The sequence below is a fragment of the Strongyloides ratti genome (genome assembly GCF_001040885.1).
Source record: "Strongyloides ratti genome assembly S_ratti_ED321, chromosome : 2".
Lineage (NCBI taxonomy): Eukaryota > Metazoa > Nematoda > Chromadorea > Rhabditida > Strongyloididae > Strongyloides > Strongyloides ratti.
The window spans coordinates 233373-249452 of NC_037308.1; the positions used below are offsets into that span (position 1 = coordinate 233373).

Sequence of the window (16080 nt, forward strand, 5' to 3'; positions counted from 1 at the left end):
ATTTAAATTTATTTATTACAAATTTTATTATATCACATAGTTTTTTTATTACAATATTTATCATCAAATTTAGAAAAAAAAAATTTAGACAAAAGAAAGTAATCATAAATATAATAATTCATTAACCATAGTGCTACATAAGTTCATACCTTCAATTAATCCTTTATATTTAACAGAAAAATCTGTAATATCTTCCCTTTGTTCCCTTGTTTGATTGACTCTCTCACTTTCCTCATTACTTAATTCTCTAGGATCATCTTCAATATCACCTAAAATACCTACTCTTCTGGTAGCAGTAAACGGTCCTCTTAAAGTTCTTTGCATTTGTTGAAGTCGACGATTCATTTCTTCATCAACTGCATGTATACGCCTTCTTAAATAACTTCTTGATCCATGACCATTAATTCCATGACGATTGGATTCTGGTGGTGGAATATATCTTGGAACTAGATTTAATGTTTGATTAGGTCCTCTTACAATTGTATCACGAATAGGATCAGTTAATGGTATTGGATCCCAACCTCTTGATGAAAAAAAGTTTCTTTCAAAGTCAAGATATCCGGGTTCATATGATACTCTATTAGGTGAAAATTCCGTATTTGTTTGAGCATCAACACCTCTTCTAACATTATCACGTGAAGGTGATGTTTGAGTTCCAGCAGCAACTCTAACTCTCATTCTCATTCTAGCAAGTTCTACACGTTCATTAAAACTTTCATTAGAAGATGGACCCGGTCTTGTTGAAGATTGTTGACTTTCTGAAGAAGAAAGTCTTGTGCTTGTACTTGGACCCGGATCTTCTTCCTGTTTCTCTTCATTTTCATCTGGAGCAAATGGTCGACATGATGGATTTTCGTCATTAGGATTTATAACTATAATTCTTCCTATAGTTGAAGATGAATTACTTTCACTAAACTTTTTAAGTGGTGGGGAATCTTTACCTTTATTTATTTTTTTCTTATCAGCTTCTTTAATAATAACCTGTCTAATTGTATCCCTTTTTCTCTTACGTAAATTTAATTTGTTATCATCTGACTTAATCTCATTAGCATCATTAGTATCATCGGATAGGACATCTTCTGATTGAAGAATATGTTCACCTTTTACCTCTTCAGAAATTTGTTGTTCCTTACCTGAATGACATTCACAGCTACACGGACAATTTTCATCATTCTTTGATTTTTTTGCATCTGGTTCATTGACTGAAGAATTATTATCATCTTCATAACTACTTTGATTGTCATCATCAGTTTCAACATCGTCATCAGACGACATAGTCAATTCTCTTCTTTCAACAGTAATTTGTGTTTGATCAGGACCATCATGAATACTAACAACTTGTGTACCATATTCCTGATCTAATTCATCAACCATAATTGATGATGGAAAAGATGTTGGTGAGAATCTAGGTTGATAAGGAATAGAAACAGGACGTTGCGATTCAAAACCTTCACCTGATTCAAAAATTAAGGAAGGATTTATAGAACCTGCAAAGGGAAAATCACCAATTATAACATAACTGTGAATCTCACCTTCTACTCGATCAATAGAACCTGTAGTATTTCCACTTCGAGTTGATGGTATAGTTCTCCTATATCTCCTCATATTTCCTATATTATTATTTGGCAAAGTTTGTTGATCACTACTACTTACATCTTCAGCATCAGCAAAAAATCCATCATCAATATGATTATTTGGACCATTCCAACCACCATATCTATGAAATCCTATTCTTTGATCAAATGAGTACAAACATCTCCTTAAACGTCGTTGATCCCTTGCTCTTCTAACATACTCACCAATATCAATACCCTGGCGACTAGCTATTATTTGTGGTGGACGTGATACACTTTGTTGATTATTGTTACTACTACTACTAGATCTTGAATTGATACTACGATTAACTCGGTTTAATAAATTATCACGTAACATATGATCAACATGATACATTGCATGCCTTTGTAAATCATTTATAGTTTGTCCCATATCTCTCATTCTATTTAAAAATGGCTCTGGTGCAAGAAAATTAGCAAATATTTGATTATTTACACCTTGTCGACGATTTGGTAAACCATTTGCTTCCCTTTCTCTATCACGATTTTCATAAAAACGTTCTCTTTGTCTTATCCTTTCTTCAATACTTTGACGTTCTTGAGTAGCAATATCTCTAAAAACACGAACCCTACTTTCATCAGGTTCAAAATCTAAAGCCATCGTCGCTTCGACACGAATTCTACCACCACCTCTTGATGGTCTATTATTATGACTGTCGTCATCATTATCTTCATCGTCATAATCAGAAAATGTACCAAGATCTAAAAATGGATTACTTTTGTCATCATTATCATTACTTTTATTTTTTTTAACTTCTTTTTTATTTTCATCATCTTTATTAGTACTACTATCATCATCCATTTTTTCTTCTGAATCGTATAATTCACTATGTGATTGGGTACGATCATCATCAGAATATTCACTAAAAGGTGTTGATGAATTTGTTGAAGTACTATTGTTTTCCTCATTATTAGAATTATTACCACCACCTTGAGTTTGAGCTGTTCCCCCTTGTCCTGGCCTTGGATCAGGAGTCGGAGATCTAAATCTAATATTAAAATCAACATCTCCAAATATTTCAAGAAAATCAAATTGATCACCTCTCCTGTCTTCATCACGAATTTCAAAAGGATCATCTATTGGGACTCCGTTGTCATCAAGATTTATAACGACATTTTCATTTGGAGCTATTGGCTCTCTTTGAACTGGAGGATTAAGACCTTGCTGGTTTTGTCCTCCTTGATCATTAGTAGTTTGTTGCGCTCTTTGCATTCTTATACGATTAATCCTTTGAATTCTTTCATTTTCCTCTCTTCTCATTTCTTCCCTCATTAAACTTCTAACACGTCTTGGTTTATTTTCTTCTTTGTCTAATGTCTTCAAAATCATTTTTACTTTTACTTTTTTAGAAGTTTTCTCACGAAGTCTTTTTCTAATAACAATAACAGCTGCCGTAGCAAGCGTAGGCAACTTCATATCTGGTAATATTAATGGCTGACTGTCTTCAGAATTACTAGGAAAAAGATCAGCAAATGACACACGGGCAATAAACTTAAATTCATAACATTTTTCACTTTTCTTTACTACTCTAAAAAGTCCATTACGGAATGGCATAACACAAATTCCATTGATCTTTAATAATTTTGGAAAAAATAATTTTTTCCCTTCAGGAACTTTTGCTCCAACATATATTCTATCATATCTATTGACACAATTTTCATCAATATCAAAAGCATTTCCAGTAACAAATACAGGTCTACACCAATCAAAAAGAGACGTTTCTTTTGATAATAAAGTTTCACTACCTTTCTCCCTAGCATATTCAGTAATGTTTTCACGACATTCAATTCCATGATTTATACCATTACTTCCAAGCAAAAAACCAACAACCGTACTAAAATACCCTGTACCACTACCAATATTTAAAAATGATAGTCCTTTTTTAATATTTAAAGCCTCCAATGCCATAGCATATACACCAGGAGCAGAAAGATGAATTCTTATAGCATCATCATCACTAGCTTTCCAAGCTTGTAATAAATAAGCATTGTTTTTTCCAGATTGAGGAAAAAATCTTTTTCTGTCAACTAATCTAAAAGCAAGTTCATTTCTTTTTGATTTAATACTTGCTTCAAAAATTAATTCATCAACAAGATGGTCATTGTCAATAGGTGTACTTCCAGAACCACCCATAATTATTAAATATATATATATATATATATAAATATATATATTTATATATATGAAAAAAAAACGTGATTATATATGTATCTTTGATTACATATACTAGTATAAGCCAAAAATCTTAAATACAAAAAAAAAATACTGTTTGTTAAAAATTTGACTATACAATAACAAGTTATCTGTAAAATGTATAACAAGTATATTAAAAAAACTTTCAAATTTTTTATAATAATAACGTAATAAAATATCGATAGAAAATAGATACAAAGAATTTTCAAATATTTGTAGACAATATTTAAACATAAAAATTTGTATTCAAAAATCAGTAAAAAGTAGTATTGGAGTTATGTAGTGTAAAATGAGAAAAATGATAGATTATTAATAGGGTTTCCTTTCTCCACACTCATTTACAAACACTAACTTTATTCCAAAAATAACAAATATTGTGATATGATAATCGAGTATAAAAGAAATTGTATATAAGATATGATTATACTATGAAAATATTTGTAAAATCCAAAGGAATATTAATACATTTTTAAAAATTTAAAGTATAAAAATTATTAAAAAAATAAAGATTTTGCAAAAATACATAAAATTATAAAATAACTATAGTTGTACAATAATTATAAGTGAGTAATTTTATCAAGATTAAAGATAAGACCCCTCTATTGAATAATAAATATACCTTTAAATAAATATTTCCAGAAACACCGCGTTAAAATAATTTACGTTTTAGAGACAAAAATAACTACAAAATAAGTGGCGTTATACAACTGACCACAAATAGTAATTAATAGTCATTTTTACTTTAAATGTATAAAAGTGGTATTATATTTGTTGTGGTGTTATGGAGAGTCGAATGTTTTTAAGACACAATATTCTGTTTAAGAATTTTAATTGTTAATAAACGTATATATTTTTAAAGATTAACCAATTTTCTTTATCATATATAATAACGTAAACATTTTTTTTTCTGAAAAAAACATAAATTACTATCATAAGCTTTTACTACAACTACCTATGTAATGTTATTTTATTTAATTTATTTATAACTACATAGTGATAATAAATATAATATATAATTCTTGATTTTTATATAATCTTATTTAAATACTAATGTATATTTATGCTATTATAAAAAAAATTAATCGCCTTTTAAAGTTCATAATAAAATAAATAGTGTTTCTTTAATTATTTTTTTTTTTTTGAATTTTTAGATTTTTTTTCTAATAATTATATTATTAAAAATGGTATTGTAAAAAATAAGTTATATTATTTCAAGGATTGCATCTAATAATGAGGTTATTTACATAAAAATAATTTATTCAACAAACTGAATTTTTTTTGTAAATGTATATATTATAGTTTATTAATTCTACTATATTTTGTTTCCCTTATTAATTGATTGTTAAAATTATTTAATTTTTGTTTACCTACTGTATATTATTGTACATAGTTAGTTTTTTAGTGATTCTAATCCAAAAACAAAAATAAAAGAATAATAATTTTTAAATATTAATTATTTTAATATTAATGTAAAAGTATTGTGACATTACTAGTGTGATTTACTATTAAAAATAGTAACTTATAACTTGTTAAAAATAAAATAAAATAACCATCAATATTTTTAAAAATAACTATATTCGGCAATTTATTGTAAAATTTACATATGTACTGGTAAAAAATAATAAAAATAAAAACATCCGATTAAATTAATTATCTTAGAACAATTAAAAATTATTAAACTTACAAATAAGTGCATTTTTTTTTATTAAAAGAATATTTCCAATTTTAACATAATTATAAAAAAAGTAAGAAATTAATGAAATTTTTTTAATCATAACTTTTTAAAATGATAATGCTTTTTAATTAAATTATAGTCATTCGATAGCATTCAATTATAAATATTAAAAAGTTAATAAACCTTTAAAATTGAAAATCACATATAAAATTAATGAAAAAATCAAAATTTTTTAAATATAATGATTAATTTTAAAGTGTTATAAAATAATATTATGAATAGATGTAGAAAGATATAAATTATTAATTGAAAAAAATTATATAATTGTATAATTTTCTAAAAAAAAGTTATTCAAATAAGATAAACTTTTTTTAAAAAAAGCCATATGTAAATTATAATTTCAAATAAAATTTTTTGATCTAAAAGTCTGCAACTTTTTTATCATACAATAAATATAATATCATTACTACATTATAGGAACAAAATTTATAAAATTATTAGTTGATAAGTTTTATTATAAAATATTTTTAAGATATATTAATAACTACTCCACAAATATTGAAGAAATTATATCATTTATGAATAAAAAAAATATTTGATTGTTTTATAAGACAAATATAAAGCATACACAAATTTTTTTCTAAATAATATAAAAATTATATCCTTTAATTAAAAAATATTACAAATTATTGCAATAAAAAATGTAACATCTATATTTTAATCATAAGCATCATACTAAGTAAAGCAAAAAAAAAATTTTTTTTCGTGAACTAAAATTATTTATTCTTTGATTTATATCAGTTATTAAAAAAATATTTTAATTTTAAATAAAACAAATAGTTTAATAAATATTTACTTCTATAGATAATTTAAATTTATCATTTATAAAAAAAATTTTTTTAATGAAAAATGACATTTTACATCTTCGTTTGATGTATAAATCAAACAAAAATATATCAAGTAAATAAATTTTAATAAAAAAAAAAAGCTTTATAATTTAATAAATAAAATTTTTAATATAAATCAGTTAAAATATAGTAGAGAAAATAAATATAACTTTTAATATAAATTAAAAAGATTAAAATTGATATTATATAAAATAATTTAAGTAACACTACTATATTATAAAATAAATGATAAATTATTTATTGAATGGAAAATAACATTGAGTGTATTTTAACAATCATATATTAATAAAAAGATCTAATTAAAAATATAATTTATATATTTATTAAAATTCATACATATTAAAATTTTAATTATTAAAATGTGTTTTATCACTATTCGATGCAGATGTTGAAAGTTAAAAGTATATAAGAGTACTATTTAAGCTAAAATGTTAAGAAATGTGTTATAAAGGTATACTTATTGTGTTATATAATTAATAGAAATAAAAAAAAAATGAATAGTAAAAGTTAGTAATCAATTAAAGTAAAAAAATACATTACCATAGAAAATAATTTTTTTTATTTAAAATAAAATTAACTAATATATATATATATATATATATAATAAAATGACATGAAATTATCAAATTTAGTCAATTTTTATAAATAACAATTTCAAAATTATAAATAATTAAAAATAATTATTTAACGATTGTTTTAATTACTAAATTAAATAAAGATAACATACTATTATTTGAGATTTTATTTTTATAAAAAAATTATATTAATAGTTTAAATAAATTAATTAAAAAATAAATAATATAAAAAATGATTTTTATTAAAATGAAACCTTTTAAACTAACACATATAAAAAAAATTACTAATATACATTCAATCTTTTTAAAATTACACTACTTTAGTATAATAATAAAAGGAAAAGAAACAGAATATATAAAGGATCGTTAGAAAAATAAAATATATAAGATAAAAACTTTTAAAATCTTTTAAAAAATGATCGTATTTCAAGTAAAATGAATAAATGCATTATATATATAGCAAAAATAATAAGAGAGAAAAATTGAGGATATATATGTATTAAAAAGTTGGAATATTAAAAAAAAGTACCACCAAACAGAACACATAGAAGTGGTATCCCAAACATACATATATATTTGTGCTTATTTTGTTTTTTGGAGAAATTTTGTTTTCATGGTTTTTTACTAAGAAGTATTGATATTTGTTTTTATACAAAATAAAATAAAAAAATTTATCGATATAATTAAAAAAAAATATTGAATAAATTTTATTTAAAATTTTATAAAAAAATTTGGCAAAATATTTGATCAATTTTATGAGGAAAGAGATTTAAAATTAAAAATTTTAAATCAATATTATGAAATCAATACCCACTTTATTTATTATTTTAAGATTCAAAAACCTTTTATTAAAAAAAAAAATTATTCTAATTTAAAATTGTTTTGTAAAAATTTTTTAATAAGTAACATTTTTGATTACTTATTTATCAATAGAGAATTAAACAATCTTAGAAATTAAAAACAGACGATTAACCTAAAGTTTTTAAGTATAAAAATTAAAATTTTAAATATTTATTAAAGAATATTTTAAGAGAATTTATATTTTATGTTGGTAGATTAAAAAGTTTTTTAAAATATGGAAATAAACTAATACTTACAAATCATACCACAATATTTTAGAATGTAAAATATAAAATAATGCTAACAGTTGAAACAGATGTTAGAAGTATCATTTTTGATAAAAAAATAAATAAAACTTTATAATATGACTAAATTTTTAATATTATATAGTAATATTAAAGATATATTTGACTATGTTTTATTTGTTGTTTCAATAACATTTAACAATATAAAATATTACCACATAAATTCTAAAAAAATTTATAAGATAATATTTAAAAAAAAAAACAGTATATAAAAAGTTAGTCATTGTTTATAAAAGTTACAAAATAATGATAACTCGTTATGTAAAAAATTATCTACGTATAAAATAAAATTTATAATTAATAAAATATTCTAGGTTTATTTTAAAATAAAAATTAATTAAAGTGTATTTTATAGTTATATTGTTGATCGAATTAAGATATATAGCAATATTATCAAAGAATCAATCTTACAAAAATTTTGTTTGTAAAAAAATAATAAAAAATATTTTTAAAAAAACATTTTTTAGCGAAGAAAGTACATAATATTATAGTACAAACTTCAATGAAAACTCAATAAATAATCCATAATTAAACAAAGTACATTTAAGCCAAAAGAATTATAAAGAAATATAGATAATAAAAAAATTTTTTATTTATATAATAAACAGATGGTCTTAAAAAATTCTACTAATTAACTATTTTTATATAATTTAGTAATAAATTTATTTCTAATATCTTAATCATAAAATAAAATCTTCCCAATTTATTTTTTTATTCTTCTATACATTTTATTACGTTGATTAAATTTTAAAAATTTTTATACAACATTTCTTCTTAAAAAATTCTATTTTAAAAATGAAAAATAGTTTCACTGGTGTATCTTGCCACGTCTATAATATATACAATTTGGAAAATAGATACTGTCTTTTTTAATACATAATTTATCGTATTTTAAATAATAATAAGAAAAATGAATATGTTGTGCTATTGTTGAATTTTGATTTGTTGTTTTTATAATATTATTTTCATAATTTTTTTAATTATTCAAAATTATTTAGGTACCAGAATGGCTAATATTCAAAATTTAAACAAGCCTAAAGGTAGGATTTTTAAAAAAAAAAAAGTTATAACTATTTTAGATGCTTTTGAACAACTGGAGGAAGAAACAGGAAATTCTCAACAAATTTGTCACATTCGTATTCAGCAACGTACTGGAAGGAAGACTATCACAACAGTACAAGGTATTGGTACTGAATATGATCTTAAAAAAATTGTTCGTTATCTAAAAAAGGTATGTATCGGTTAAACAAATTTTAAAAAAATATATCTCTTGAAACGATTTTTCCTATTAACTTGGAACATGGTAAAGTTTTATTCATAATTCTTGTTATCACCTAATTTACCAAAATTCATTTTTTTGTCTTTGTTATGTATGTGTTTACTATTTTTTGAATAAGTATGAGTAAGGTATTTTATATTTGCTTAACTATAAGACTATTCACGGTATTTATTGTTTCTACTTCATTTGTTCCTGACGAATTGTTTCAATCATTGGAACCTGCTCATAGATATACATTCAACAGTGGTCATTTAACTTGGGAATGGAAGTTTGGGCTAAGATCACCTATACATGTTTTATGTGTTTCATTTTTATATGAGATTCTACGATTTTTTGATCTTGATAATCACAAGACAATTACCATGTTACCAAGAATTCTGCATGCTATTTTTTTTGCTTTTGGTGATGAATCTCTATACAGAGTATCTCGAAATATATTTAAAGATCTCAAAATAGGTCAAATTAGTTTATTTCTCCAACTTTCTTCTTGGTTTTTGTTTTATTGTGCTCCAAGAACATTGTCAAATTGTTTAGAGACAAGTCTTTTTCTCATAGCATTAAGGTGGTATCCATTTAATAAATCAGAATGGAAAAGAAATGAAAATTCATGGAAATATATTACTATTGGCATGTTATCAATAATTATAAGACCTACAGCAATTCTTTTATGGATTCCTTTAGGGTGTTTACATTTGTGGAGAGCAGAGAATCGCTTTGATTTATTATTTAAAAATGTTTTTCCATGTGGCGTTTTTATATTTTTAGTATCATTATTACTGGATTTTTGGTTTTATGAAAAAATTATTTCTTCTTTATACAATTTTGCAATGTTTAATGTTTTTACTGGTGGAAGTGCTTTTTTTGGAAGTAATTCATGGTATTATTATTTAATTGATGGTTTGCCGGGAGTCTTGACAATCAACATGTTATTTGTAGTTGGTTATTTTTTTGTTAGAGATTATAATGCTTCAAATGATTTAATGTATACATTGATTTTCTATGTTTTTTTCCATTCTTTGTTACCACATAAGGAGCATCGATTTTTATTGCCAATAATACCTATAGCAAATATTTATGGAGGATACTATCTAAGGAGTTTAATTACGAAAAGACGAAAAACTCTTTTCCTAGTTGTTATTTGTATTACATGTTTAATTAATATTTCATGCATCATATTCTTTTCTATTTTTCATCAAGCGGGACCATTACATATAGTAGAAAATTTACGTTTAAGAATTAATGACACAGAACATGTAAATATACTTTACCTAACATCTTGTTACAATCTTCCACAATATGTATATTTTCATGATAAGCCTGGTGTTTCAATTAGAGCCCTTGATTGTTCACCGAATTTAGAGATGAAAAAAGATTATTTTCTTGAATCTGATGAATTTAATGTAGATCCAATTTTATGGGCTAATAAACATGATAATTTAATAAATAATGCTAATTATATTGTAATATATGAGCATGTTTTTAATAGTATGAAAGAAATATTATTGAAACATTTTTTTATTTGTCACAAACAATACCATGGTCCAATTTTAATAAATGAACACGAAGATCATTATCTATATCTTTTGTGTAAATATTAATTCAACTAATACTTTAATTTTAGGAGTACAATTGTAATGGAACTATTGTTGAACATCCTGAATATGGTCAAGTTATTCAATTATCTGGTGATCAAAGACAATATATTAAAGAATTTCTCTGTAAAGTTGGTATTGTTAAAGAAGAAAACTGCAAAGTTCATGGTTTCTAAGTATATAATCTTTATCAATTTTTTTCATAAAATATATTTTATTGTTATGTACTTTAAAATAAATTTTTTTTTATATTTTACATAAAATTTTCCCTATTTTTTACTAATGACATTTTTAATGCAAAGAATTAATTTTAAGAAGTTTAAAAATTTTTTTTTTGCTTTTTTACTACATAAACACAAATGTACAATAAATATATCAATTTATTTACAAATATATATTATATTAAAAATAAACATTTAATAATTTATATTAAATAAAAACAATTTGAAATTACATATTATTAAAACAATGTTATATAATGATTTTTTTAAATCTTAATATTAGTGATAGATCTCTTTTAGAATCACTAACATATTAAATTAATAAAAATTAAAATAAATAAAGTATTTAAAAAATAAATTTTAAAATTACTTACTTTTATTTATTTATTTGATAAGTTAGTCATAAAACTTATACAAAATCATAATTGTATCTTTAGAAAAAATTATACATATATTTACTATTCGAATTTTTAAAAAAAATTTTTAATACAAGTGTGACTCTAAAATTAAGTAATTGTTAATTATATTCAAAATTCATCCCATTTCAAAAGCTATCGAATGACTATAGTGACATATAAAATTTTAAAAAAAAGTCGTTTTTCTTTGTTCACATTTTTAGAGGTAAAATCGGAAATCTAGAAAAGTTTCAGCCAAGTTTTATATCTCTGAAAATAATAAAGTTATAGCTATGAAATTAACATAACTAGACTAATTTTTGAACAGAAATCAAATGAAACTAGTCCCATCTTCATGGGATAAGTATTTGCTGAGATACTAAAAAAATCGGGAACAATGAATTTTTTAGAAAAATTTCAGCCTTTGGTCATATCTTGCTTCAAAGTCAAGATAAATGAAATTAGATTTTTGCAATCATCTTCAAATCACTTTTCATATGGAGTCTACTTTCAAAATTTTTTTATATCTTAAAGCACTTTCGAGATATAAAAAAATAGTGACAATGGATTACGCGCGAAAAAATACTAAGCACATTATTTCAAGAACGGTTGAAAAAAAAAAAAGTTTTCAACGTAGGGTACACCTTAAATTATGAAAGAAGCCCAGCGCATCAAATTTCATGGACCTATGACTTCATTGACTTGAGTTATCACTAAATTCTTAAAACTTTTTTTTAAACATATTTCTTATCATATCTTCATTTTGAGAAATCCTATAAAGTTGTAAATAGGCTTAATGAATTTTTCGTAAAAAAGTGATCTAGAATAAAGTATTTATTTTTAAAATTTACAATATTATCATAGAAGTCGAGATTTAAAAAAAATATTCCACAATTTCGCCTTTCATTTTTGAATCCTTATAACTCCTGAACTATTAATTTTCTAATATTGTTGATTATATTCAAAATTCATCCCATTTCAAGGGCTATCGAATGAATATAATAATGTATTCAAATTCCAAAAAATGATGTTTTTCTTTGTTCACATTTTTAGAGGTAATGTCGGATTTCTAGAAAATTTTCAGTCAATTTTTATATCTCTGAAAATAAAGATGTTTTAGCTATAGAAATTATTAATCTAGAATAACTTTTGATAAGAAATCGAATGAAACTAGTCTCATCTTTATAGGACAAGTATTTTCTGAGATACTGAAAAGTTGAGAACAATGAATATTTTAGAAAAATTTCCGCCTTTGAGCATATCTCGCTTCAAAATCAAGATAAATGAAATCAGATTTTTGCAATTGACTTCAAATGAGTTTTCAAGTAGGGTCTACCTTGAAAATATTTTTATATCTTTAACCACTTTCGAGATATAAAAAAATGGTGACAATGGATTACGCGCGAAAAAGTACCAAGTTTCATATCTCAAGAACGGTTGAAAATAAAAAAAAGTTTTCAACGTAGGGTACACCTTAAATTATGAAAGAAGGCCAGCGCATCAAATTTCATGGACCTATGACCTTATTAACTTGAGTTATCACTAAATTCTTAAAACTTTTTTTCAAACATATTTCTTATCATATCTTCATTTTATGAAGTCCCATAAAGTTGTAAATAGGCTTAATGAATTCCCCATAAAAAAGTGATCTAGAAACAACTGTTTATTTTTAAAATATCTCATTGCATCATGGAAGTCGAAATTTACAAAAAAATATTCCACAATTTCGCCCTTCATCTTTGAATCCATATAACTCCTAAACTATTAATTTTCTAATATTGTTGATTATATTCAAAATTCATCCCATTTCAAGGGCTATCGAATGAATATAGTAGCATATTCAAATTCCAAAAAAAGTAGTTTTTCTTTGTTCACATTTTTTGAGGTAAAGTCGTAAATTTAGAAAATTTTTAGCCAATTTCTGAATCTCTGAAAATAATAATGCTATAGCTATAAAAATCATTTATCTAGACTTACTTTTGAATAGAAATCGAATGAAACTAGTCTGATCTTCATAGGGTCATTATTTGCTGAGATACTGAAAAATCAGATACAATGAATATTTTAGAAAAATTTCCGCCCTTGGTCATATCTCGCTTCAAAATGAAGATAAATAAAATCAGATTTCTGCAATCGTCTTCAAATGAGTTTTCAAATGGGGTCTACCTTCAAAATTTTTTTATATCTTAAAGCACTTTTGAGATATAAAAAAATGATGACAATGGATTACGCGCGAAAAAATACTAAGCACATTATTTCAAGAACGGTTGAAAATAAAAAAAAGTTTTCAACGTAGGGTACACCTTAAATTATGAAAGAAGGCCAGCGCATCAAATTTCATGGACCTATGACCTTATTAACTTGAGTTATCACTAAATTCTTAAAACTTTTTTTCGAACATATTTCTTATCATATCTTCATTCTACGAAGTCCTATAAAGTTGTAAATAGGCTTAATGAATTTTTCGTAAAAAAGTGATCTAGAAACAACTGTTTATTTTTAAAATATTTTATTGCATCATGGAAGTCGAAATTTACAAAAAAATATTCCACAATTTCGCCCTTCATCTTTGAATCCCTATAACTCCTAAACTATTAATTTTCTAATATTGTTGATTATATTCAAAATTCATCCCATTTCAAGGGCTATCGAATGAATATAGTAGCATATTCAAATTCCAAAAAAAGTAGTTTTTTTTTGTTCACATTTTTAGAGGTAAAGTCGAAAATCTAGAAAATTTTCAGCCAATTTTCATATCTCTGAAAATAATAATGTCATAGTTGTAAAAATTAATATTCTAGACCTACTTTTGAATAGAAATCGAATGAAACTAGTCCGATCTTCATAGGGTCATTATTTGCTGAGATACTGAAAAATCGGATACAATGAATATTTTAGAAAAATTTCCGCCCTTGGTCATATCTCGCTTCAAAATGAAGATAAATAAAATCAGATTTCTGCAATCGTCTTCAAATGAGTTTTCAAATGGGGTCTACCTTCAAAATTTTTTTATATCTTAAAGCACTTTTGAGATATAAAAAAATGATGACAATGGATTACGCGCGAAAAAATACTAAGCACATTATTTCAAGAACGGTTGAAAATAAAAAAAAGTTTTCAACGTAGGGTACACCTTAAATTATGATAGAAGCCCAGCGCATCAAATTTCATAGACCTATGACCTTATTAACTTGAGTTATCACTAAATTCTTAAAACTTTTTTTCGAACATATTTCTTATCATATCTTCATTCTACGAAGTCCTATAAAGTTGTAAATAGGCTTAATGAATTTTTCGTAAAAAAGTGATCTAGAATAAAGTATTTTTTTTTAAAATTTACAATATTATCATGGAAGTCGAGATTTAAAAAAAATACTCCACAATTTCGCCCTTCACCTTTGAATCCTTATAACTCCTGAACTATTAATTTTCTAATATTGTTGATTATATTCAAAATTCATCCCATTTCAAGAACTATCGAATGACTATAGTTGCAAATTTAATTTCCAAAAAAAGTTGTTTTTTTTAATAAAAAAAGTTTTTTAATTATTTTTCTTTTATTTATTTGTTGCTTTAGTATAAAAGAATTTATTAATCAACATTTGTAATTTTAAAAAAAAATTATATTTATTTTTAATATTCACATATTTAAAAAAAATTTCTAGTACGTCAGTGACTGTAAAATTAAGCCATTGGTGATAATTCTCTAGCATCAGGTAGAGGTAGCAAATAGCTACCTTATGTTGGAGATGATATTAAAAGTATGTTTTAAACTTGTTAATGTTACAATTAATTTGAACAGAAATTATATTTTCTTTAAAAAAGGTTCTTGATTTATATTTGAAACAAAAATAATGATTTATATTAATTTTTTAAAATTTTCGTTTTAATATCTAAAATTTTTACCTAAAATATTTAAATATTATAAATAATAATAGTTAAAAAAGAAATAAAATGAATTTGTAAGATATTTGATACTTTAATTGATTTTGCTATTTACAAAACAAAAAATGAATGTTAAAGAGAAAAGTAATTGAACATTTAGCCCCATAAAAAAAAGTTGCTGAAGAGTTTCTATCATTTTTTTAAACATTTGATTAAATCTTTTTGAGTATTCTAACGTACTATTTTGTTTGTTGTTTATTATAGTATATTTTTGTTTTTTTTAGACAGAAAAATCAGGAATTTGGTTTAAGATAATTTATTTATTATAATTTATAAAGGATATTTCCAATGTAAATAAAATATTTTACTTAATTTAAACATTTTGCAATTTTAATAAAAAAATTTTTTAATTTAAAATGCGAAACTAGTTTTCGTCATATAATTTTTTGAAATTTTCTTCTAATTATCCAATTTTTTTGATTTTTTTTTTCTATTGCAAATGTAATGCTTAAAAAATGTATTGTTTTTTAGAGTTAAAACTGTTTATAAAGAAAATTAAGTTTTAAAGTTCAAATTAAGATCATAAAGATTTTAAATA

The 16080-nt window shown here is 23.5% G+C and overlaps 2 protein-coding genes across 2 annotated transcripts; one reads left to right on the forward strand and one right to left on the reverse strand.

Annotated features, from left to right (window-relative positions):
* Positions 1-102: 102 nt before the first annotated feature.
* Positions 103-3747, reverse strand: SRAE_2000006800 (Protein-L-isoaspartate(D-aspartate) O-methyltransferase family-containing protein; the record flags this gene model as incomplete). Its single annotated transcript, XM_024650851.1, has 4 exons — positions 103-884; positions 942-1487; positions 1533-2315; positions 2352-3747. 4 exons carry the CDS (start codon positions 3745-3747, stop codon positions 103-105), a joined length of 3507 nt encoding a protein of 1168 aa, XP_024504587.1.
* Positions 3748-9116: 5369 nt separating this feature from the next.
* Positions 9117-11157, forward strand: SRAE_2000006900 (Protein translation factor SUI1 homolog; the record flags this gene model as incomplete). Its single annotated transcript, XM_024650853.1, has 3 exons — positions 9117-9150; positions 9190-9341; positions 11011-11157. 3 exons carry the CDS (start codon positions 9117-9119, stop codon positions 11155-11157), a joined length of 333 nt encoding a protein of 110 aa, XP_024504588.1.
* Positions 11158-16080: the final 4923 nt, after the last annotated feature.